The 26928-nt window shown below is 43.6% G+C and overlaps 1 protein-coding gene across 4 annotated transcripts; it reads right to left on the bottom strand.

Moving 5' to 3' along the window:
• Positions 1-266: 266 nt before the first annotated feature.
• On the bottom strand, positions 267-26554 carry YTHDF3 (YTH N6-methyladenosine RNA binding protein F3). Of its 4 annotated transcripts, none has more exons than XM_083187171.1 (5): positions 25909-26554; positions 20631-20689; positions 14568-14653; positions 9135-10700; positions 267-1781 (listed from the first exon to the last, which is right to left on the bottom strand). In XM_083187171.1, exons 3-5 carry the CDS (start codon positions 14631-14633, stop codon positions 1758-1760), a joined length of 1656 nt encoding a protein of 551 aa, XP_083043297.1. In that variant the 5' UTR covers positions 14634-14653; positions 20631-20689; positions 25909-26554; the 3' UTR covers positions 267-1757. The 4 variants fall into 4 exon arrangements, with proteins under 4 accessions (XP_083043297.1, XP_083043296.1, XP_083043300.1 ...); XM_083187170.1 differs by having other exon boundaries at positions 20631-20655; XM_083187174.1 differs by having other exon boundaries at positions 26256-26554.
• Between the last annotated feature and the right edge of the window lie 374 nt (positions 26555-26928).

Genomic DNA, 26928 nt, shown 5'->3' with positions numbered 1-26928 from the left:
TCACTTTCTTTTCACTCCGCCATTATTTCACCATCAGTAGTGAATATGCAGTAAGTGGTTGCTTCGACAGTTTCAATGAATTATTTTTGGTGTGTCGCATTTCATCTCCAATGTATTTGTGTATGGAATTACGTGGACTTTTCGCTCTCCAGCAGATATGAAAGCATTACCTGCGTTCAAGTAGGTTCTACCAGGTCTCTAAAACTTGTTCCAGAAATGTCGATGTGCAAATCATTTTTATATGAAATCAGAGGACAAAACATAACTGAAGGACAGCAAGTAACACAATCTTTAGTATTTATGCTGGACAGACATATTCGCATAGAAAAACATTTCTACCGTAGGAGGACCCCAAGTTTGCACTACAATAAGCTAGAAAGCGGATTTTCTTTTAGAGAATGCACAACTGCTCCTGCATTACAGAGGCTCAAATACATTAATACATGTGTCTGCGATACATTACCAGATTATCATTTCTCTAAACTAGAATAAAAACCTAAAAATAAAACAGAAGAGGCACTTAAAGCAAATCACAAAGTGGGCATTGGGACTCATCGGGACTAGGCTGAAAGAGATGGCTGAATAGGGCCCACGTAGTTTTTAATTAAGAGCTGAAAGAGCCGCCAAACAAATTAATTGGGTAAACAAAACAAAGTGCCAAATTCCACATGTATGCTCGCTAATAAAGAAGAAAAAAAATATTACACTAGTATATTAGGAGAATAATTCTATTTCGTGAAAGCACTTGTTCAGATTTGCAGACACTCCGTAATACGAGTTCAAGTTAAACGAAAGGTCATAAAAAGTCTCACTGGGGCCCAGATATATCAAGCTTCAAAAAGTGATAAAGTCGAGAGTAATAAACAGCCAACCAACCAGCTCCTACCTGACATTTTTCAAACCCAGCCTGTAACATGGCAGGAAGGAGCTGATTGGCTGGTTGTTTAGGACTCTCCACTTTTAACACTTTTTGAAGCTGGTTACATCTGGCTCTGGGACTGAGGTACATTTCCTGAAAACATTAAGATTTGTGACAGTAAGTGGCACCAGTCACGACCTCGCCAGCCTGCTCTCACTTACTGACAAGACAGCTGCATCCCCTGCACATGTCAGTAAGTGAGAATAAGCACTGTTACATTGTGCATAATTAGGTGCCCCAATGCTGTACTTTAATATTCTTACAGCGGAACAAATGAAAGAAAAAGGTCTCCATGATTCTGCGTATTAGGTTCGCCATATTGATGTCACCACAGTAAATCCTAATAGATAACTAGAGTTTACTCCTGAATTAAATATGGCCTGATTCATTTTTTTTTTTACATTTTCCAACAACTAAGAAGAACACAATAAAAAACAAAAAAAAAACAAAAGCAGAGTGAATCTCACATCGTAATCTAACCACTTTTATAATAGTTGTTAGTATTAAACAGAAAAGAAGGTATCCTTGCATTTAATGTGTCTCCTGCGTCTTTGCTAGGATGCATGATTACAAAAAGACAACAGTTACTGATAGAAGGTCCAGGACAAAGTGCTTGACGAAGTTCTCGGGCGTGTTTGGTGAAGAGTACAAGGAGAGATGCGAAACCATTATGCAAGGTTTGGGGGGAGAAGAAAAAAAAAATTCTGGTAGAGTTTTAAGATGTTGCCATAAGCAAAAAATAAAAAAGCATTAAATCATGTTTTCTTCGATAAAGTAGGTGATTTTCCAGAGTCTGCATCATTAGTGTTGTTTTGTGAGCAGTACTAACTCCATACAATTATTGTTTGTTTCGATTTCTCTCCTGCAAGACAAAAAAGGAAACAAGTTACGTGGTGGTGATTTTCTGCTTGGTTTACATGTTGAAAGAAAACTTGCATGGATAGCAAAAGGTCATCGTTCTTAACACTTACATACTATATATATATATATACTAAAGTATCTGGGTTATAAAATTTTCATTAAACACCCTGTCACTTGCACTACAACCCACGTAGTATTTTTGATTAAATGCCCCTGCGGCTTGTGCTAGGTGGGTAAGACCATCAGGACTTTCCGCGAGCGGATAACTTTACATAGGTCCGCCATCAAAGCAGCCCTGAACAATAAAGAGAATGATCAGCCGGTAGCCCGGCATTTTGTTACTGCTAGACATTCGTTGGCTAACTTAAAGTACCTTATTATCGACCATGTACCTCTCGATCTGAGACGGGGTGACCGCGGGCGTCGGTTACTTCAGCTAGAGACATATTGGATCCACAAGTTGGATACTATGCATCCAAAAGGCTTAAACGAACAGCTGTCCTATAATATGTTTTTTGTAATTCTCCGGTACTATGCACTGTGTTTATGATATGCATGTCAATATTATGGTGATGTACACTTTTCTTGTGATTTGTTTGTGTTCACAGATCTTCCGTCAGCCTGCGCCCAGCAGCGTCAGGTTGCTAGGTAATGAGAAGCAACTCCGGGGATAGGCCGACGTCATGACGCTTGTGCGCAAGGTGAGAGGTCAGGCAACACCCGGAAGTGCCAGCGGGTCCGGAGCATGCCGGCTGTGCGCGCAGCGTTGATGGAGGCGGTCTGCAGACATGGTATTTAGGTAAGCTTTGTATATGTTTGTATTGTTGGATGTGTTGGTCTTGATAAAGGAGTGATATCCGAAACGTCGGCTATTTGACACCAAGTTCCACTGAGTTATTTACAAATCCGTGTGAGTGCTGCTGTGTACCCCTGTCTACATCGATTGTCATCTGAATCTTGGAGTGCCTCACTTTGCTATATATATATATATATATATATATATATATATATATATATATATATATATATATATATATATATATATATACTGTGGGGAATGGCGCCAAGAAGATGTCCTATTTAAATGGTAAGTGTGAGTATGTGTTTGTATCCTCTTGAAAACGGGGTGTTACCCCGAAACAACCCGTCGAGGTCTAATAAAGCTACTGATCTATCTGAAAAGCTGCAGTGACGTGTTTGTTCCAGTGATCTGAGGAGAAGTGGAACCCTGTATATACACACACACACACACACACACACACACACACACACATATTAGTGTTCATTCTAGCACCCGCCGTCTTTGAAAACCCATGCAGTTCCTCTTGCCTGCCTGGGGTGTCGCTGTCTGCTGTATTGCTTCCAGCACAGTGTGGTCTGTATATCAGCTCTGATATGCAAACCAGACCTGTGCTAGAAACACCACAACAGACAGCGACACCCCAGGCAGGGAAGAGGAACTATATGGGTTTTCAAATATGGCGGGTGCTAGAATGAAAAAAAAAAAATATATATATATATATATATATATATATATATATATATATATACACACACACACACACACACACACATTTTCCAAGGAATCCGCACTCGTATCGCATCAAAGTGCAAAGAGGGGTGCTCCATAAGATGAGGAGGCATCAAGGTATAGAGCAAATAGCACCCTCCAACATTTACAAACCCATGCAGTTCCCCTCTCTGCCTGGGGTGTCACTGTCTGCGCTGGTGCTTCTAGTACAGTCTTGTTTGTATTGAGATACAGGCCTTAATGTGACAGAGACACCCCAGCAGAGAGCGACACCTCAGGCAGGAAAGATTTTCAAGTTAAGGCACTTTTTTTTTTACTTTTATTACCTGGAAAATACCAAATGGATTATAAGACAGAGTCCGAACACAAAATCTGTAAGTCAGAAAATGTTGAAGCCCGATGCCAGTTGGAGGCTCAGGAAAATGTCCCCCCTGACCAAATCCATACACACAATCTACAAGCAGCTGTGGGTAGATTAGCTTTTGTCCATAACAGATTATTATTTTATGAAAATAAAAGGATGCTTGTGATAACTTGCCACAAAAACATATTTCACTCAATTAGTGATTATATAAAACATAGGAATGTAAAAAAAAATAAGATTAAGGGTTCAAATGTTATAGGCAACGCGTAGCAGTCCAACTGATATTGAGCAACGCATCCCAGAATTCCCTGCCATAGTCTAATAAAAAATAAAAAAAAATGCTGGAAAGTTAAGATCCAGCTGGATCGCCACATACAGGTTGAGTATCCCGTATCAGAGTATCCGTTATCCGAATTATTCTGAAAACCATACATTCCAGAAAGTGAAAAAATAATATTTTTTTTGCTAAAAACTCACTGGGGACAGTTGTAACAGCACTACTGAGGGAATGATATATATATGTGCAAGAAAATGATTGCTTGGCATTCAAATTCAATATCTGAGATAGTACACAAATTTTGTTTCATGTTTTGAAACCTTGTTTTTTGAACAAAAAATATATTTGTGTGTATTTTATGTGGTAATAAAATATATTTGTGTGTATTTTATGTGGTAATAAAATATATTTGTGTGTATTTTATGTGTTTATACAGCATACATGCAAGATACTTCAAAATACATAATTGAAATATTAAAATATTCCGAAATACGGAATAATCCGTTATCCAAAATTCTCCTGGTCCCGAGCATTTTGGATACGGGATACTCAACCTGTATTACTAAGCTCCGTTATAATATACGGGTGCAAAAAGATGCTAAAAAGACAGAAAAACCCAGCAATTCCTACACAAATGATCGAAGATTCCGTGTGATTACAGTATTACAGAGCCACCTGCTGGTATACAGTATGTGCATGTCACACAACTGAGAATACATTTTCACTCACATTCAAAAGATCTTGGGCAAACGACATTATACATATATTTCTTAAAATGTTACATTTTATACAGAATGATTATAACACAGAATATCTAATATTAATGATTAAGCAAAAACTTATTTACACCAGCAACAAAATATGGATCAGTGTTTCTGTTTGGTCCAAATCGCATCATTTCTTTTTTCACATTCTACAGTTTCAAAGTGAGAAATGACCAATAAGTAAAACACATACTTCAGGCACACGCATACATAAACAGACATTTCTAATAGCCAATGCGCCTTTAATTATCCCACCTCATCCATCCAGACTTTTATTAAGACAAGTAAGCATGACCTCAGAGACCGCTCTCTTCTGTGAGTGAATAGATGACTTTTTGTACCTATAACAAGCCTTCTCACCTGCAAAACTAACGTGCATGCACAGGGTGCGATTTTGACTTCCCTTGAACCGGAGCCCATAATTACCAATACTGACTATACACACACAATGCCAATTTTGACCATACTAGAAATCATAGTCAAAATTGAGCTGCCTGCACAGTCTCTTTATCTTGTGACACCGAGCCCACAATGGCATCGCCAGCTGTATAACCACAGTGAGAATATGTACTAAATGTTTTAGTGACATGGACTATATAGTTCATATTGCACCAACCTAACAGTGGAGGTTTTAGTGATAGCCAGACTCTAGTGTTCCCGCTAGGCTGTTTTAGTGGGGCGCTGCGCCCTGCTTGATTTTTAAAGGGCAAAATGCGCCCTGCCCCTCTAGCAGCGCCCCGCTAAATCAGCCTGCAGTCTGTCCCGCCGGAGTGCCCGGGCCGTCGCATCGCTGAAGGGGGCTTGCCCAGCCATGGCTACGTCACGGCAGCTCAGTGACGTAGTCATGGCCGGGCACGCCCCCATGTGCTGACGCGGCGGCCCGGGGCACGCCCCCATGTGCTGACGCGGCGGCCCGGGGCACGCCCCCATGTGCTGACGCGGCGGCCCGGGGCACGCCCCCTCTGGTGACGCGGCGGCGTGCCCGGTCCGTCTGTCCGTCCGTCTGTCTCTCTCTCTCTCTACTAGGTATGCGCGATGGTGGAGGTGGGTTAAAGGAGGCTGATATATGCGCCAATTTCTTGGGGTAGGGGATGGAGGCTTGGCATAAAGGATGTGCCTGATTTTGGATATAATGTACAATGCTGGGAGTTGGGGGAAGGAGGTTGGGTATTTATAATGTGCAATGCTGGGGGCGGTGAAAGAAGGCTTGGTATGACATGACGCACAAAAGCTGGGGGTTGGGGAAGGAGGCTGGGGTACACGGTAACCATTTAAGTTACATGTTGTAATGTATTGTAAGAAAGCATACCGCTTTACAAAACAGTTACCATTCTTTATTTCTGTTTAAATTGAAAGATTAATAAGAACTTTCATTCTGTTGGGACCCAGAAAGGGTCAGGTAGAACCCCAATTTTTGGAGGTGAGGTACACTATTTTGTGGGCCGGTTACGATGACTGTATAGAGTGCTTCCTCCTCCTCCTCCTCCTCCTCTCAAATATCAGAAGAGGGCAAACAATTGCAAAATCCTTGGGTGCACCATTATAGTACTAGATTCAGCTAGGAGCTTAAAACACACTAAAAGCATCACACACTTGTTGCGGATTTGTCACATTTATGCTGTGAATCTCCCCATCCACTAGGTCCACTTAACTCACGGTGAGCTTCGTGACATGCTAGAAGTCACCATTAGAAGATGGTTCGACTGTGAGCATAAAGGGATACATGTGGTCAGTAACAAATACTCAGGTAGGCTGTGGTATTTAAACAAGCAATCTAGCACTTAACACTGAATGAGATCATTAACTATATTGCTCCATGACGTCACACGGCCGCCACCAAACATGCAGTTGTTACCGATATTGGTAGATATACAGTAACTACTTGTTCCCAAGAGGATTAGCTACTCACACTGGCTTGATGATAGACACCTCTCTTAAGGTATATTACACAACTTCAATATTCCTCTCGGTGCACACAATGTACATGTTAAACCTCAGGAACCATGGACACTTGAATCTACTGCTTCATACGGATTTTATCACCATCGGAGCAGTGTGCACCATTATTACACACGTCACTTCCAAAACTTTGTACATCTTTTCAAGTACAATTAACCACCATTACACCCCCCAGTAAAATATCATATTACTGTTCTAAGCAGGGAAATCTTACATCTATTTAAATCGGCTTTCTTCATACAGTTGTTCAGCAGTACAAAGGCTTCCAGTTAAGATTTATACAGTTGTAAAACCGGTTCTGCGACTTCCCTTCAGATTGATCTATTTCACTACGTAAATGTTACGGTTGGTTCTGGAGTACGATTAGAATTACTGACACTATCTACTGTAATATTATATGTATCTATCCTGGATCTTCTTAGCGGACATTGTGGATGTGCTTTTCCATAGGTAAGCTTCTATAATTTTATTTATAGTTTCTTATAAAGTGCAGCAAATTCCATTGCTTTTTACAATAGTAAAAACCATCTATAGGATGGTTTCACTATTTGATATGCATTTAATCATTGTAATAGTAGGAGTATTCTAAAGCTGGCAAATACATGAGCACTATTACAGGCCCCAAAGCATGATTTTGAAGGGTCGTGCGATGCATTGTGAGTTTTCTTTGTGCAGGTGTTTCGGTACAATGCGAAGTCCCGCAGGTCGTGAGGTCGAACCTAAGATCTAAATGTGCTGCACGTAAGATCTGAGGATGCTGCCAACGACCAGTATGCTGGGAGTTGCAGATCTTAAGATAGATCTATCTTGTGTCTGGGAAGCTGCCGGGGAAACCGTGACACAATCCGATCGCAAGCTGGTCGTTTTGATGTATGGCCAGCTTTATGCTATATGGACACCTGTAATGTTTAATATTATCAGAGAAGTACCTCCAAAACACTGCCAATGTTCTCTGCATCCTATAGCGGCACGCATATTAATAAGCGATACTGAGCTACTGAAAGGGTACACGGGTATGTGCACTGTCAGACAATTCCGAAATTCTGAATCCCTCCCCTACTGTATATGTCACAGTGCCTGCAGAGTGTATGAACTCTCCTAAACTGCAGCCACCTGAACAGTGGTTCTGATTGCTAGACAACTCAGGGCATGTGGGAAAGGGTATTTAATTTTTTATTTTTATTTATGCTTATGGTAATAAGGTAAAATAGAGAAAATGATATTGGTGACCACGTCCAACTATTGCAGGTGGACGTGGTCACCAATATCATTTTATCTATTTTTACCAAACCACATCTAAGTACGGGATTACAATTGAACAAGGGACCTCTCAACTGAAAGATTGTATTTTCGGATGTTCTTTGGAACTTTTGTTTTTAAAGTGAATATATTAAAAATATTCTTATTCAGTCTTGGGATAGACGCTCTTCAATTTATACATCCAACCTAAGCGTCTTTGATTCATCCTCCACCTACCCCCCTTGTTTAATGCATTATTTGCTACTGGCCAATTGAACCAGTTTGGTGGAGATAAATAGGCTGCTGGTATAGGCGCACCTGAATTAATCTACACACTACATCGTATGTAAACCGGTGAAATTCGCCTAGAACAAATTAAATGCACCCTGGGCACCTAAAATAATTGAATTATTGAAATCATTGTAAACTTAATGGAGGCCAAAGACAAAGGAGCAGATGAGGAAAGGATCAAGTTAAAGGAGCAAATGAGGGAGATGAGGGGGATGGAGAGATAAAACAGTGGATACTGATGGCTGCTGCTTAATAAAGACATGTATCAACCGGATGCAATGTACAGGTGTATCCTCATAAAGATAGCCTAAATATGTCACACAGTGAAAGGTACCAGGCATGAGTTAGCTGACAGTTGCCCATGCAACTTGATTAGCGTAAGGTGTATTTTTTTTCTCTCCATAATGTATCTTCGTTGCAATGCGATGAGATTAGAACGCACGTGCTGATTAATCGGAGACACTTGTATATTATTGTGACCGAGGGGCAGATTGTTTAAGCCGGATGAAGCGATGCATTATTACCATCCACTTTATCAGGCTTAATATATATGACCCCTAGACTGTGTATCTCACAGATATACAAGTGCTATATATGAAATAAATCCACACAGTCTAAATGGTGCACCCTAGCTGTATTATGTTTTGTGTAAGATACATTTTTGGCAAAAAAAGATACTGTTGCTAGCAGGGTCTCATGGTACCTGGCGTGCCAAGAGATGCCATATGGTGCAACTCCAGCAAAGATGTATTAGGACACATCGTATTCAGAAGAAAAAATAAAAACTACCATCATCACCAGCAAATCTGCCATATCTAAATTACAATGCAATGGGGAAATGGAATCCAAAATATTGAACAAATAAATCAGAGTTGTAGCCAAGGAAGAGAGAAAGAAAAACAATACCACACAAACGGACATACACTCACCCTACGCATGGCTTCCTCCTCTTCTTGACGCTTCTCGTAATGTGCAAAGTCATCAAAGATAGAGGTTGTATGCTTGAAAGTCGCAATTATTTTAAGGACTTGCTTGGCTTTTTCTAGGGGTACCTCTTGAGTGTCCCTTGAGTTGGTAACAGGCTTATTATCATTGTTTTCCAAACGAATGTGTCTCAGTTGGTTGTTGGGAACGTCCTTGACAAAGACCCATTTAACTTCAAACTTTCCCTTCCACTTATCTTGGGACCAGACTCCAGCATATGCATTATAGTCCACAATAGACTTCATCTCTGCCACACCACAAAAATGTCCACTTCCATTTACGCTGAAGAGCAAATAGAGTGGGCCTTTCCCATTCAAAGACCGGTACGCAGCATCCAAACGCTTATTGCCATGTTCAGTACTGCACCAGATCGAGTACTTGATAGAACGGTGAATATCGTCCTCAGAGTAGCTCTTAATAATAAACACACGCCCATTTTTCAGACTCCAATCAAAGTCTTTGGGATTATAGTTGTTTATGGCCTTCAGTTTCTCCAATACAGGGTGAACCTCTACACCAGAAGGTGATGAGCTAAGAGGGACAACGCCTAAGCCAAAGTTCTCATTGCCGGATACATTGTTGTGATTGAAGCCCACTCCCCTGTTCCTAGGTGCCACCCAGCGGTTTTGAAGCTGCTGCTGTACCTGGTGTGTTGAGGACTGCTGCTGAGGTCCTTGTTGCTGCTGTGGTTGTTGCTGAAGCTGCTGTTGAGGCAGTTGGTTTTGCACCATGGGTAGAGGTTGAGTTAATGGCTGAGGCTGTTGAATTACAGGCTGAGGAGGCATAACTGGTTGGGTAAGAGGGGCCTTTACCACAGCCCCTTTGTCATCCCAAGTTCCAATATTGATGTTATGTTTTATAGGCGGTGGGGGAACTGCAGTGCTACCAATACCCACATTGCCCTTGGGTTTTAGTTTAGGCTGAGGTTTCGCTGGCTTTCGAGCAATGGCAGCCCAAGAGGTTGGTTTGGGTGCTGAATTGCTAACAGGAGGCACGCTGTTTGCGGCTATACTAGTCAAACCTGAACCGACAGTTTTCGTTACAGCAGCAGTCATATCTCCACCGATTTTCAGTCCCGTCATTCCTTGCTCAATGCTGTTAATACCTGGTACTTTGCTCAGAGTGTCACTGCCGAAACCAGCTTGCCCATCAGCGATGGCTCTACCAAGGGAACTAGGTGGGTATCCATAGCTGCTGCTATATGCAGAACTTTGTGTTGATTGTCCCTGAGATCCACTTGTCCCCCATGTGGAGAAATCTGCATTCCCAGGAAAAAAATTAAACCCATGCTGGCTTAGGAAAGGAGGAGTGTTCCCCAAAGCTCCAGGCTGACTAAACACTCCATCCGGTATGTAGTGGTGTTCCCCATTGCTCATCTGTCCATACAAGTATGGCATTGGTGGGTCTCCGGCGGTGGACCATGCAGCCTCACCAAGGGAATAAGGAAATCCAATGGATGGAGCATAATAACTAGGCATATAAGGGTCTGACATTGGTGGGTAGCTATTATTCTGCAATGGAAACAAAAGAAATATATATAACTTTCACTGGATACCACATATTCTATCAAACACATTAGTGTAAAATATACGTAAACATGTTTACACTTATGTATGACATCAGTACACACAGGAAGTGGGCATCAGCAAGGGGCAGGGATTACCACATGATACAATTTAAAGAATGTTTAACTTCTTTATTGGCCTAGGCCACTGATGGCTAACCTTGACACTCCAGCTGTTGTTAACTACACATCCCAGTATGCCCTGCATCAGTTTTAACATGGCTAAATCGTAAAACTGTAGCAGGGCATGCTGGGATGTGTGGTTCATCAACAACTGGAGTGTAAATGTTAGCCATCACTGGCCTAGGCTGTCCTCGCGTTCGCTCTTGCTGGTGCTCGGAGAATATAACAGGGTTCGGCAATGGGAAACTGAAAATATTATGAAATTAGGTACTTCGTACTCTTTTTATAGTTATGAACCCGTTGCTCGGTGAAAAGTTGTATTTTTGCAAAAGTTATTTTGGTACTTCCTCATCTTTGCGGCCACAGCTTATGCCAGTTACGTTAGCCGATTTTAGAATAGCACCATTGTCCCCTCGCGGGCAAGCTTCGGGCTCGGTGTCTCGCCACAACTTTACTAAAGGTAAGGTGGAGTGGACACAGGAGGGTGGTGTGGACCAAGGGTGGAGCGGGTTACGCTCCGTAAGTTCCATAGCGTAAGATGTGGCCACAAAGATGAGGAAGTACCGATATTTTGTCATCTTTTGACACGGTCTACATAACCTCCTCCATGGCTCAAATTAAAAAGCATAACTACAAATCAATTATACCACTTACACCAGCAAGCACGGGTCGCACCCAGGATTTTGGATTCTGCTCCAAGCCGGGTGCGACCTGGCTAGCGACCCTTTTAGACCGGCTCCTGACCAGGCATAATGCTGGGTGGGTTGCGTCACCGGAGGCGGGGCCTGAGCTGGTGCTGGAAGATGAGAGCATCTCCCAGCTCCGGCTTTTCCAACGCATCAACCCGGGTTACCATTTACACTGTACAGCGATCCGGGTTGAACTCCTATTGAACCCTGAGTGCTTGCCGGATTGATGACCCAGGTTGGACCACTTACACCACCTGCCAACCCGGGATTTTTTCGCGCTCCCGTGCAAAATCACGGGTCTGCAGGGCTGGTGTAAAAGGGGTATTAGTGCACTTCAAAGAAGCAACTTTAAAAGTGCTAAAAGTCATTTGAAGGAGGGATCAGAGTCTATGTGAAATGAGCATACACCCCATTTTAGAATCTAAAATAGGAGATATTACACATCTAACAGATTTAGCCATTTCATAGGATATAGTATTACAATAGAATGCTGTAAGTCATCACTGTTGAAGTGATAAAATGGCCGGTGACAACCTACCAGCAAATCAGCTCCTAAATGAAGTTATAGGCTGGGTTTGAGATATTACATTTAGGAGCCTGGTTATTTTTTGATTAATTTCATCAAATTTGTTTTATACTTTAATGCAGGGATGGGGAACCTTTGGCCAGCCAGCTCTTGGTGAACTACACCACCCAGCATGCCCTGCTACAGTTTTGCTATTTGACCACGCTAAAACTGTTGCAGGGCTTGCTGGGATGTATCGTTCAACAAAACCTGGAGGGCCAAAGGTTCCCCATTCCTGATATAATGTGAGGCAGTGTGAGATATCAAACACTGTTGTTATTTCCTCTTTAATCATGAAAAATCCAAATATGCATTTACAGTATATTATACAGTTTCATTATGTTACTCTCCGACCAGATGGTTCCTTCAGCTATGACATCATTAATTATTCATTGTATTTCAAAGTCCACAAAAAGAACAATTGTTTTTCACACAAGTAAACATGGAATGTTACCGTGTGTGTCAGTAACATGACACGTATATTCCTGAGCGTGCAAACTGACAAAATGATGTCACCTGCTACTTCAAATGCAAGTTTACTTATTAAAAAATAAGGAAACTGTGCTATAGTAGAAACTAGGGTTGGCTACCCCAGCATTAGACAATCTTTGATATTTAGGTTACTCTTAATTACAGAAAGTTGCACCAAGTACTCAATGTATGGATAACCTTTAATTCCGCCCAGAATAGATTCTCACTTTAGGGTGAAGTATCACAAAATTAACATCCACAGAAAATTATAAGGACACTAAAGATATGCAGCACAGAAAATCTTACACGAAAGCCAAAGAGTTGTTGCGGAAGTCACGTTAAACTGCCCTATTAGTCGCACACAGTGCCACGCAAGCTTGCCGACTATGAATGTCTTCTTGGGAATTTTTGATCCATGGAATATGCATCTTATTCGCATTGCTGTGCAAGTTAATGTGTCCGGACACTAGGTGATACACATGCAATATGACCACTTTTTATGTGATTGTGGGGAACAACTGCATTATCTATTGGACAGCAAGACCGATGCCATGTGCGGTCCCGTGCACATCGCACCGGAGCCTACAAGTTTGAGCGGCTGAAGAAACAATCCACAGGACACCTAGGGAGGTACCGGGAAGCTCAAAAGAGGGTCGCAAGCGACTTCTCTGAGGGGAGAATTCCCCCTAGAATATGGCCAGCTTAAGAAGTACATGTAGATAATGCTAATTACAATGATATGAGGCATGTGCATATTCTGTGTGCGATCACAGCGGTATCTGCATACAAAAATGCTACGTTATGTCACTGGCTGATTTACACTGACATGGCAATGTAGCATTTCGTATATACAGATACAGCTGCAGTCGCACACAGAATATGCACGTCACATAGTTTGTTTTATTTTTATAAAAAGCTGCCCTATGATGGCAAAGTGGCGCAAGAGCTAGAAGTTCTCATTTGCTCTGTGTGCTGTGAATTATAACATACAGAGGCTATACCAGGATGGACAGTGACCCTTGTGTATAATGCTATCCAACTGCACCCTGTATGCAAATAAATTCATGATGCCTATTCACAATATGATCATTGTGTTATGCACCTTATGACTGCACATGAGTCAACCCAAGCCCTCATGAAAGAGGTTACCTAGCTAGCCCTAAACTGCTTCTTAAAGCGGTGTTCACTGCAGCCGGCGAGGGGGTCTGTATAGCCGGGATGGCTTTTCCTTGCTGAAAACAAGCCATCCTTGCCATCAAACCCCTTTGCCATATTCAATGTAAGGGACAAATCTTCATCGTGAGAGGACGACGAGGATCTACTTATATGGCAAGGGTCACCGCAAATGCAGCGAGTCCACTGCATTTTGTGGCAAGCGCTGCCGTTTTAATGGCCACACTCGCTGTTTGCACCTGGCCTCAGGGAACAGGTGAGGTAGAAATAGTGAGTGAAGGGGAGCGCGTGGAATACTGGCGGCGAGCTATAGTCACTTCTCGCCGTCAACAGCTCGCCGTCAGGGGCATTGAATACCTGGATTCGTAGCCCTAAATTGTACAACGAGCGAGTGACAGACAGCGAATTGGATTGCAGTAAATTCTTATTTGCTGCTACTTTGCACCTCCAGGTGTCTCCCCCACCAGCAGTAAGAGACCAGGCATAGGTAAGCCATGACTGCATATGACACAGAAGTGGACATGCATGAGGAGCAAGATGATCACACTGGCCACCACTGCCACTATGCACATTTCAAGCCATTTGGGGCATATACTTTGGCTGAAATTATCATATCTTTCCTCTTATTATCTGATCCTCTGTCCAAAATGGATGCATTTAATTGTGATCAAGAAAAAGGGGATGATGAATTAACATAAATAGGTGCCCAATCATCACAGCAGTCTCATTAATGTAGCCAAAACATAAAGGATCTTGCATACAATTGATATCCAGCATTCAGTCTTGGTCATACCTGATTCGTCTGGCTAGTTAGATATGGCTCAAAGTCATCATCGTTTACTGCATCCTTCTGATGCATTGAACCGTTCTGTACTGTAACTGAAAAGAAAATGTCAGGTTACATAAACATCTATAATTCAACATTAGGCACAAAGGTAAAATGTGTTCTTCCAGTAGGGAAAAAAGTTCATGATTGTTAACCTTACTAGAACACTAAGGGGGATATTAAAATAGACTGTTGTGACCTTGTTCCGCTCTCGGCCGGCTAGACTAAGAATCGGCAGGCGGGATTCAATGTGCTGCCTGCCGTACACCGAAAAGGGGGCGTGGCCACGAGATACAGCCATGGATCGTCGAGCTATGGCCGGGAGCTTGACAGTCCTAGGTCGTTCTCGGCAGAACAGGCCCGACTGCTTCTAAAGTTGGGTCCGTTCTGCCAAGATCTCTTTTCAAAGCTGACAGGACAGATCGTATTGAATAGGCAACTATCGCTATTTCCCCTGTCGAAAATAGCGACGGGGGATTGAACACCCCCTAAATTTCATGTTACATACAAAAGAATGTGCTTCGGATGCTAATTTCATTTGTAAAGGGAATAGGCACAAAAAGTTTGATGACCTTTTATTGGGCGAGAAATCCCCACTTCAGTAACCACATTTCTGTTTTCCAATGCATGAATCAGTTACCAGAATATAAAACTGGTGAAACAATGAGTTGGGACCGGAGTCTGCTACACTGCATAGCAATCAGTCATAACAATGCCAATGCCAACTTGCCTACATTCTTGTTGTTCCAATATAAACTCTCTCCATAAGATCTACACCTCACCAGTTCACTAAACACTTGTAATTAGCTATAAGGGGTAATCATCTAAAGATATGAAACATATGCACTGATATAACAAGTAAGAAGCTCTGGTCATACAGCCTGTTACCAAGCCATATAATGTGTATCTTTAATTCAAGGAACAATTATCTTCGGATCCAAGTAGTAAGAGAACTAGGGAACAACATATGCTATAACATTTAGACATTACAATGGTTGGTAAGCCTCCCATCTTTCCCACCACCACTGTGGACAGGTGGGGCGGTGCCTCAAAAAAGGATGGTCACACAAAAACCAGGCCCATTATTTATTACAGAGGGCACTTTGTCAACCTGGGATTTAATGTCCAGCTATAAAAAAGTTCCCATGTCAGAGAAACTGCAGCTGAAAAGAAGCCGTCTACACTACAACCCTTAACAACAGGGATATAGGGAGGGTCCTTAAACTCTTAAGCAAATATCTTTACACAATGCATCTTGGGGCCATCTTTATCCTAGGTAAATGACACACGTACCCATCTATCCACAGGATGTAAAAGAATTTATTGGGCCAGACAACCTATTACCATGTCTGCTATTCATGTGCCCATTGTAGACCGTTTCTGCATTGGATAGGGGGTTAGGCAGTGGCTAGGTAGCCCTATACACTGCAGTGACTGGTGCGCAGCGTCAGGACACACTATTGTCATCACAATCATTTACGTTTTCTGGGATTGGTGCCACAAAAGCCTTTCTGTTGGTTCATACCAGATGGAATAGCCTTTGTTGACCTCTCGCATCAATAAGTGTTGGCCACCCAATACTTGGTTATGTGTGATTTTTGAAAGTTTTTAACTAATTGATCCACTGTTTGTACTCCCCACCACGGACGCTGCCATATAGGGAGTACTCGTACCCATTTGTCTTACCCTGATGATTTGGATTTTTTCAAAGTCACTCTGGTCTTTACACCATACCAGCGACTAGGAGCCCCTACTGTCGGCTTACTGTCAAATCCAGAAGTTCCCAAACAGGGCACCCCAAACAGTCCAGGTTTAGGTATATCCATGGCTCAAATGGTGGCCAAGCATGGATAAACTTAAAACCTGTACCATTGGGGTGCCTTGAGGAAAGAGTTTGAAAACCTCTGGTCTAATTCTTGATATATGCTGTTAAAGATACAGTCGTCTGTCATTCACTTCATATAAGAGGCATCATAAGTGGCTTGCTGATTTGTGTATAGAAGCATTTGGGGGGTATGCAATCCCCCGCCGGTATTTCCGATAGTGGAAATAGCGACAGGGCCATATTCAATGCTGTCTTTACGGACAGCATTGAAGAGGTATCACGGCAGAACAAGCCCGGCTTTAAAAGCTGTAGGGCCGTTCTGCCGATAACGGCAGTGGATTGTCGCGATCCCGGATGTATATCGACAATCCATGGCCGTTTACATGGACACTCCCCCTTTTCACCGTTCGGCAGGCGGGACATTGAATCCCGCATGCTGATTTGCTGTTGGGCAAACCACAAACAGGCCAGGATCTGGGCTGTCGGGAGACACCGACAGCCAGTATTGCATACCCCCCTTTTTTGGTAACATACAAAAATCTATCTTAAAGAAGATACAAAAAAGCAATGTGCCTCACTTGTAAGATTAAAAAAAGATATAAAATATACCAACCAATACCAGAAAGTCTGTGGAGCTTCAGTTATTTTGCAGAACATTATAATGCTTTGCTCTATTCAATCGTCAATCTTTGGGCACAAAATGATCACTCACACTTAGGGGTCCATAAAAACATTAATGTGAGAAATGGTATCAACAAGGCCAAGGTGACAGATACATCTCTCTTGTAATCACCCCTTCCAATGTGTGTATTATACTCCAAAGACTGGTTAATACACTTAAAAATCACGCATTTGACCTACACAAGCAACATTTTTCTTATACAAAATGAACCTTGTGTAAATATTACTTACTATTGCAACAGCACAAGAACATGAATCATCAAGACAAAGTTAAACATTTTTGCAGCTTTGAGCGTTCAGGGACAATGCAATGCTCATTAGCTACAGTGCAAACACAGTTACCGGCTGGTAACTGTTGGGCAGTAACTGACAACTGATCAGGGACTGGGGAGAAAACGCAACACAAGCCAGTAACAAACCATACGGCAATGCAAGGGCACCAATGCATATTTTTGTGTGCGTAAAGACTTGCATGTAGTCCACAAATGCTGGACTTGCTCGGGACCACAAGCATTTTCTATAAGGGATTTTTACGGATTTTGGAATGATTTTTTTTTGTCATAATTACCTGGTCCCCTGATGTCCACGGCGGTCCTTCGGGATCCTCTTCAGCGACATCCCCGGTCCCAGGGGTGCATTGTGCGAGTGCGCTGGTGATGTCACCAATGCACCCCTGGGACCTGAGATGTTGCTGAAGAGGATGCCAAAGGCCGCCGTGGATACTGGGGGGACAAGGTAAGTATGAAAAAAAGAAGCGGTGGAAAAAAAAAATTCTGAAAAGCCACGGTTTTCAGAATATTTCAGTTTTTGGAATAAACGTATAATGGAGACTCTACAAGTACCGAGTTTGGACACAGCCTTCTCAAATTGAAATCTCTCGCATATTTAAAACCTTCACTGAGCAATCGTTTTACAAGTTAACTGCATTTGTCTACTTTGCTCCAAACTCCAAATCAGCCTATAGGTCCCTTAGACAAGGTAAGGTAATAGTTGCCAGACGAAGGGTAAAAAACCTAATACCAGTACACTGTATATCACTCAGTGTTTTAATAGCAGCATATAAATGTTTACAAGGTAGTAAGCAATGTGCAAGGACAACAGGTTTAAGACAATGTATTCACCTTGCCCTGCATCCGTCTGATGCAAATTGCAGGACTCCAAAGAGTTCGTATGACAAAACTGTTTAGCACTATAAGGAACTGAGGAGTAGATGGAGAAGTGAGCCTGAGGAGAAGTGGCCCATGGCAACCAATCAGCTGCTCTGTATAATTGCATGTTATGCAAATTATGTGTTACTTCAGTTCTGATTGGTTCTAAGAGATGCTCAGAGAAGTACAGTGAGGACAAAATGTTTCCCATATGGATCAGATAACAAATTTTAATGCAATGTATTATGCATAGAGGAGTCCCACAGCGAGAGGAGCTCTAAATTTAACACACAAAGGAGATAGTGCTGTATCGAGATATATTAGCATTTTTATCTATCTGCATCAAACAGTTATATTATAGTCTGTCTATATCTAATCTATCTGTATATTTATATTATAACAACAATGCCTGTTACAAGTTGGCACAGAATTTACTACAATGTATGGCAAAAAAAAAAAAAAGTTTGGGAAACTGCTCTATCAGAACTTGGAAACACCTCCCTTAACTCCCATAACTCATTCTTCTCATTTTTCCAGATACCTATTTTTCAAATCTTTCTTAATGACCTCTTCAAACACAGAAACATAAGGTCTTCTTGCATAGCCTGCATGTTTGAGATCTTTCCAGGGATGGCTCACACTATCCGAGTGGTGACCTTGAAGCCCGTTCCCAAACCTTAATCTTTTGTTCCTGTAAGTTCGTCATAACTAGTGTTCCCGCTAGGCTGTTTTAGCGGGGCGCTGCGTCCTGCCCGATTTTTAAAGGGCAAAATGCGCCCTGCCCCTCTCGCAGCGCCCCGCTAAACAGCCTCACGGGGAAGCCCAGCGTCGCCGTAGACGGCGATGCCTGGCGCTTCCCCGGAAGCACAGTGCCTTCGGAGGGGCCGGGCCCGCCCCCTTTGATGACAGTGGCGGGCGGGCCCACCCCCTTTGATGACAATGGCGGCCCAAGCATGCCTCTTTCATGACGGCGGTGGCCCGGGCACGCCCCCTTCATGACGTCGGTGGCCCGGGCACGCCCCCTTCATGACGTCGGTGGCCCGGGCACGCCCCTTTCATGACGTCGGCGGCCCGGGCACGCCCCTTTCATGACGTCGGCGGCCCGGGCACGCCCCTTTCATGACGTCGGCGGCCCGGGCACGCCCCCAGCTGTGACGTCGGCGTGCCTGGTCCGCCCCCCAGCGCCCTGCCCGCTGTCACTCCTAGAGTGAACACTAATAACCAACTGTGCAGTATGTGTCATCAGCGTGCAGTACGTATTATCAGTGTGCAGTACGTATTATCAGCTTGCTGGAATATTCATTTTTTTTACACTGACTAGACGAGACAGTGAATATATTGTTGATATTTAGTTCAACTCATTCTTCCATCTACTCTGTCAATACGGACATGGTCTGAAAGAGGGCATGTCAAATTTTCCAGAGAAATCAACTAACACGAACTGCAGTCTAACCATAACCCCAAAACCTGAATAAAATATGTCGTTATAGTGATCATCAAATATGATAAATGTATACCGCATTTAGATGAACCTTTATAGATCAATTCCTTGCTTGTAAGTGAAATAACTATTTTTACATCATAAATCAACTGGTTAAAAGGGGCCCGTTGTTGTTAAATAAAGGCACAACATACGGAGAGGTTACAAGTCACAGTATTTTTTGACTGGTCCTCACACTTGCTAAGCTTAAAGCCTAAATGGACAATGAAGTTTTGAAGCATTAAATAGAAAAAGAAACACCCCAAAACCATTACCGTAATGTGCCCAAGTATTTGTATATGCCACATTCAGGGGATTTTCCTAGCCTGTTGTTTTTATAAAGCTGTATAATAGCAGTAAAAGAAAGCGGGAGGAATTGAACTGTAGGAGAAAACATCTCACCGGCCAAATCAATGCTAACTTAGCACGCACATCTGCCAGTGACTGCTTTCATGGATAGAATGTCCTTTTGCAATTCAAACTCATTTTTCCAATACCGGTTAACCAGTAGAGTTCCCCGTGGGGCCTATTTGTTGAGCAATGGTCATCTCATGGTGATCTCATGCTTTATGTAAAGTGGACTCCCAAATGCTATTGGTATAGAATCAGTCTTTGGCTAGCGTGTACATTTGCTAACGTCTCATTGGTGGCAGTATTACATTTGCAGGAACTTCCCCACTCTATGCCACACTAGTTTGGGGACTTACTTGGGAGAACTGAGCAGAATGCCAAATTATGTGGATATTAATAAACAAAAATGGTACTCCGATTGGCTACTGGAGAAAACACTGTGAAAATAAATTGTATATGAAACTTTTTTCAACCATCAACTGAATAAACAAAAGGGTTACTGCATTTAGAAAAATGATTACTATATCTAAATGCTATTCACTTACCTTTGTTTCCCTGTCCTTTAGGTCTCTGCAACAACGTGGAAAAAGAAAGAAAAAGGTCACTGGAATTAAATACACAGAAAATTCTTTAGAAGTTAGAACAGACATGTTTTCAGCATAGTAAATGCAAATGTATTATTAATCATTTCTCATGTCCTATTCTTTAAATTAGAAGGGAGGCTGTGTTAATACTGTTCATACCCCCACATAACATACTGTAAAGAAAAATAGAAAAAAGTCATTGTAAAAAAAATAAAGACATATATAAAGCTCATACTGGCTATAGCACAACAGACAATGGAAAATAAAAATCTCACATCTAAAGTGAAATCTATTTGTGAAATATGGGATAATGTATGTAGATCTGTATATTATATGTAAATCGAAGTTACTGGCGTCCTGAGACACAGCATAAGGCTGTAGGACAGGTTTTTTTATAAATCTGAGAAGAAATTTAATACGTAGAAATTTCACAGTTTTGCATTACTCCATACACTACACAAAAATATAATCACATCTATCAATACAGATCTTCCCAGATTAAGCTTCCTAACATCAACTGTTCATTACATAAAGCTATACAAAATGTACGAACTGTATGTTATACAGAAACATAAAAGCAGATGTTCTTGGCAATAAGTAAAGCTGCCATTAATACACCTTATTTTAAAAAAGTTTCCAAAGTTGGTCCTCAAGGGACCCTAATGCTACCCATACACTTGTGAGATTTTGCATGCAATCATTTGATTTTGACCACATCTGGCCGATAAAAATGCATACAATCATTCGATTTAAGTTACCATTATATGCGCAGCCATGCCGTCGAACGTCAGGTCAATGGATCTTATGTGCTGCACATAATATCTATCAAATTGCAGGAGCGGTCACATGTGGTTTTTAACCACATGCGATCGCTCAAATGCAATCCGCGGGTGGGGGCGGAGGGAATGCTTTCGGTGGCATGGGGTTTGGGGAGAAGGGGGCCGGAGGGAACATAGTGGTGTGGAGAGGGTGGCAGAGTAGCGTAGCGCTATTAGTAGCAGGTGGCGGGGGTCAGCGGTGGCGGAAGAATTGTTTAAACCACTGAGCAGCCCTCTGATTGGCTGAGAGGGCTGCCCAGTGTTAAACAATTATGCCATCACCACTGACCCCTGCTAGCGCTACCCTACAATGCCACCCTCTCCCAGCACCCAATGTGCTCAAGATGGCATGCAACATAGGGTGCTGAAAGGGGGCACTTTTTGCACCACAAGATGCGATCAGATTCGATGGATATCGCACTTCGATGTCGCATCGAATCCGATTGCATCAGTGTATGGGTAGCATAACAGTCCAGGTTTTAGAGTTCCATGCTTGGGCACGTGTGACTTGATTTTACCATCTGATCTTAACCATGGATATCCTTAAAACATGGACTGTTAAGGTGCCTACACACTGGCTGATATATATCAATGGACCATCGGTCAGGGTGTACCATCGATATATATCTGTGAACAATGTTATTCATAGATATATCTAAAGGTAAGATGTATCTGCAGATAGATCTAGTGTGTACCCAGCTTTAGCGTGCCCTGAGAACCAAGTTTGGGAACCTCTGCCCTATTTATTAATCACCACATGCAGAAGCCCAGCCTGCTGAACAGCAGTAGCATTGAGCAATCTGGCCATGCACATTAGATACTCGTCCATTTAGCAATCAGACCAAATGCTGTCAGTGAAGTCATAAAATTACCACACAATTTATTACCACCAGGCATCATCCATGCATTGGGGCCACTTAAAGCAGCTTGTGTGGTCATCTTAAAGATGTATTACAACCTAGAACAGGGATGGGGAACCTTCGGCCCTCCAGCTTTTGTGGAACTACACATCACAACATGCCCTGCAACAGTTGTAGCATGGCCACGTAGCAAAACTGTAACAAGGCATGCTGGGATGTATAGTTCTACAAAAGCTGGAGGGCCTAATGTTCCCCATCCCTGACCTAGAATAAGATCTCTCTAAAGTCAGCACCATGTCTATCACAGCTGGTGGAATTAGGGAATTACGATTCATAGAAATAGGACAGGATGTTATTAATTACTGTTAAATGAAATAAACCAGTATAATTGCCTTTTCTTAAATGTGGCTCAAAGACAAGCTTATACAATACTATTATAACCTGCTCAATTGAAATCTCCTGTGAAGCACAGTAAAGTATATTTTCTATTTTCCTATTTAATAGTCATTTAGTAACCCAAATAAGAACGTGCTGGAGCAACAGTAGGCTTATTCTGATTTGATTATTTTTCACAATACATGTCAGTTTTGGTGCATGAAGGGCAGCGATAGCAGTGACCAAAGGCATGAGGGGGTAGTGACGGCCGTGACCAAGGCACTTGGGGGGAGGGGCGGGGCAGTGAAAGCGACAACCAGGGTGTATGAGGGAAGGGCGGCGGCGGCCACAACCAGGAAACCTGGTTGGGGGGGCAGTGACAGCCACAACTGGGACATATATGGGGGGGGGGGGTTTGGTGCAGTGACAGCCACGACCGGGACATATGGGGGGTGTGGTGACAGCCACAACTGGGACATATGGGGGGGGGGGGGGGGGGTAGCGACAGGCACAACCGGGATATATGGGGGGGGGGGGGAGCAGTGGCAGCCACAATATGGACATATGGGGGGGGGGGGGCCCACAACAGCCACGATCGGGACATATGATGGGGGGGGGGGGGTTTTGAGCAACAGCCACGACAGCCATGACCGGGACATATGGGGGGGGACGGGGGACAGCCACGACCAGGGCATATGGGGGGGCAGCCACAGCCACGACCAGGGCATATGGGGGGGGGGGGGCAGCCACAGCCACGACCAGGGCATATGGGGGGGGGGGGGGGCAGCGACAGCCACGACATATGGGGAGGCAGTGACAGCCAAGACCAGGGAATATTTGGGGGGGTAGTGACAGCCACGACCAGGGCATATGGGGGGTGTGGTGACAGCCACGACCAGGGCATATGGGGGGTGTGGTGACAGCCATGACCAGGGCATATGGGGGGGGGGCAGCGACAGTCACGACATATGGAGGGGGCAGTGACAGCCACGACCAGGGCATATGGGGGGTGCAGCGACAGCCACGACCAGGGCATATGGGGGGTGCAGCGACAGCCACGACCAGGGCATATGGGGGGGGGGGGGGGGGTGCAGCGACAGCCACGACCAGGGCATATGGGGAAGGGGCAGCGACAGCCATGACCAGGGCATATGGGGGGGGCAGCGACAGCCAAGACCAGGGCATATGGGGGGGGGCAGCGACAGCCATGACCAGGGCATATGGGGGGGGCAGTGACACTTTAGAAAATGGCATATAACATTCCAGGCGAGGGCGTGTAGGCCTATAACATTTTAGAATAGGGATTTAAGAGAACAACAATGTAATACAGAAGATGTCAGATGGAACCATACAATAGGGTATATGGGGTTATAACACTTTAAAAGCAAAAGGTGTGGGCATTTAACATTCTAGAGCAGGGAATTTAAGTCAATAATAAAACGGTTGTTGTAGGATCTCAACATTGTAGAAACCGGAATACACGGATTGGTAAAGCTTTAGAACAGGGAAGGGGAACCTTTGGCGCTCCAGCTGTTGAACTATGCATCCCAGCATGCCCTGTAACATGCTTGGATGTGTAGTTCAACAACAGGTTTGCCATTCCTGCTTTAGAAGAAGTAATATATGAATGGTACACTGTAGAGTAGAACAAGGGCTGCAGGATAACACCAGAGCAGGGGCTGTATGATTTTATCATTGAATGATAGGGGATGTAGAATAACAACATTGCAGCAAATGGGATACAATTGTAGGACAGGGAAATATAATGTTGGGTACACACTACACAATGTGTATCCAACAACATGTTGGTGTCTTTTACACACTTGCTAACGTCAGCAGCATAGTGCATACACACTAGAGGATATTAATATTTTGTCGTTCTGACACGTCTATCATCTAATGTGTACCCAATTTAACAATATAGACGAGGGAGATGTAGAACAACAACACTGTAGGAGACAGGATGTAGGGGGATAACAATGCAGAGTTGCAGTTGTTAGATTGACCATTGTACCAGAAGGGGGATATAAAATTGTACAACAGAGCCTGTAGTATTTTAACATATTAGAAGACTGCCTGTGGATTAATTAACACTGTAGAAGAGTATATAGGATTATAGCATTGTAAAACAGGGATGTAAGATACTACACTCTAGAACCTGTATGATTTTAGTGTATAATGACATTGCAGAAGAGGGGATGTGGGATAACACTGCAATAGAGGGAGTTAAAGGATGATAACAGTGTACATCAGGGAAAGTACAATAGGATCTAACCTTTTGCAGGGTGCTGCACCCTGCCTGTTTTTTTAAAACCTCAAAATGCACCCTGCCTTTTTTGTGTGTGGCACTGTATAAGTATTACGATGCATGCCATCATGTGTAATGGGCATTATGAAGTGTGGTATAATGTGTAAGAGGCACTACAGTGTGTGCCATAATGTGTAATTGTCATTATGACAGAATGAATATGTAATGGGCTTAGCAGAGTATGACCATGTTTAATGGGCTTAATCCTAGTGCAATTTTTTTTTCTAATATAAAATGTGCCCTCCCGATTGAAAAAAGTGCCCTGCCTGGTGGTCAGCACCCTGCTCTAAAAAAATCAGAGTGTGAACACTAAGGATGATAAACTGTTGAAGTGGAGATGCAGGATAATACTGCAAAAGGGGGCAATTTAGAAAGATATGTCAAAGTCTGCAGAAGCAAAGATTAAGGGGGCCGGGGACCCTGTGCAAATGGGAATTAAGTGGGCCGGGGGACCCTGTGCAAGCGGGGATTAAGTGGGCTGGGGGACCCTGTGCAAGCGGGGATTAAGTGGGCCGGGGGACCCTGTGCAAGCGGGGATGTAGAGGTAGTGTCTATACACACTTTAGATAAAAGGATATATAGTAAAGAGGTATATACACTGTAAATGCGGGGATATATAGGAAGGTGATATATAGGTAGGTAGAGGGTATATACAGTGTAGATGAGGGGATATATAGGAAGGTGATATATACACTGCAAATGCAGGGATAAATAGGTAGGTAGAGGGTATATACACTGTAGATGAGGGGATATATAGGTAGCGGGTATAGACTGTAGATGATGGGGCAGTGGGATTACTCTGTGGAAGAAGCAGAGAAGAATGAGTGAGGCTGGGGCAGCAGTGAGTGTCAAGACACACAGGCCTCCTCCTCGGTTACCTGATCCACGCTGGTCGCAGACATTCTCCTGTGGAACCAGAGATGATCGGCGGCCGCTGTGTGATCCGCACCCTGTATATCACTGACCAGCTAGCGTATGGGGTGTGCTGAGCCGGGACAGGGCGTACTGCTGCGTATGTGCCCGGGCCTGGGGGAAGACTCTCCTCATACACACCTGGCTAGGGACACCATGTAAGGGCAACAGCCAGTGCGCCGTCTCCACAGCTCTATGCACATCACACAGCCCGCTGCACTGTATGTATAGACCTGAATAGGTCTGTATGATGGGAGACAGTCACAGCCCTGTGAGGATATAATGTATGTGTGTATTATGTGCATACACCTACAGGGCACTAGTGCGGCGCTGTCTGGCTGGGCGGGCGCTGCTGTGTACGGAGACACACAGGGAGCGGTGGGGACCTCGGCGGTCTCCTCTCTCTTGCGCTCCTAGCCCCCCGGCTCTGACTCTGGCTCAGGACGGGCTCTCTCCTCTCCACAATGGCGGACGAGGCCTCGCACTCTCACTTCCTCTCGGAGGCTCCCCCTGACCTTCCGCCGTGACGTCACTGCCCGAACCACTTCCCGGTCACGTGATGGAGGAGGCGTGTCCAGCGCCGGGGCTGCTCAGGTAACATCAGTGGGTGTGTGCTGTATGTCAGACTCAGACGTCTCAGATTCAGTCAGCCTCGGCTCTAGCAGCTTTAGTGGGTGCTGCTGGAGGAGGGAAGCTATGAGAGGCATACACATGAACCTGTGATTGACCAGCTGCTGTGGAACTACATGTCCCAGCATGTTCTGTTATACTAGGCAATATCATTTCTTATCAGGTATTCTTGTCCCAGCATATTTGGTCTTATAGATCAGCATAGGGCAGAAGTTCTCAAACTGGGTACTCAGGACCCCACACAATTTTCCAGGTTACTGGGCAAGTGCACAGGTGTATTTATTACTTTATCACTCATTGACACATTTTAAAAGATCAACAGGTGGAGCTAATTATTTCACTTGTGATTATGGGGT

This window comes from Crinia signifera, chromosome 5, assembly GCF_055691185.1.
Source record: "Crinia signifera chromosome 5, ASM5569118v1, whole genome shotgun sequence".
Classification (NCBI taxonomy): Eukaryota; Metazoa; Chordata; class Amphibia; order Anura; family Myobatrachidae; genus Crinia; species Crinia signifera.
Note: the sequence above shows the minus strand (reverse complement) of the source record. Positions and strands in the feature narration are given on the sequence as shown.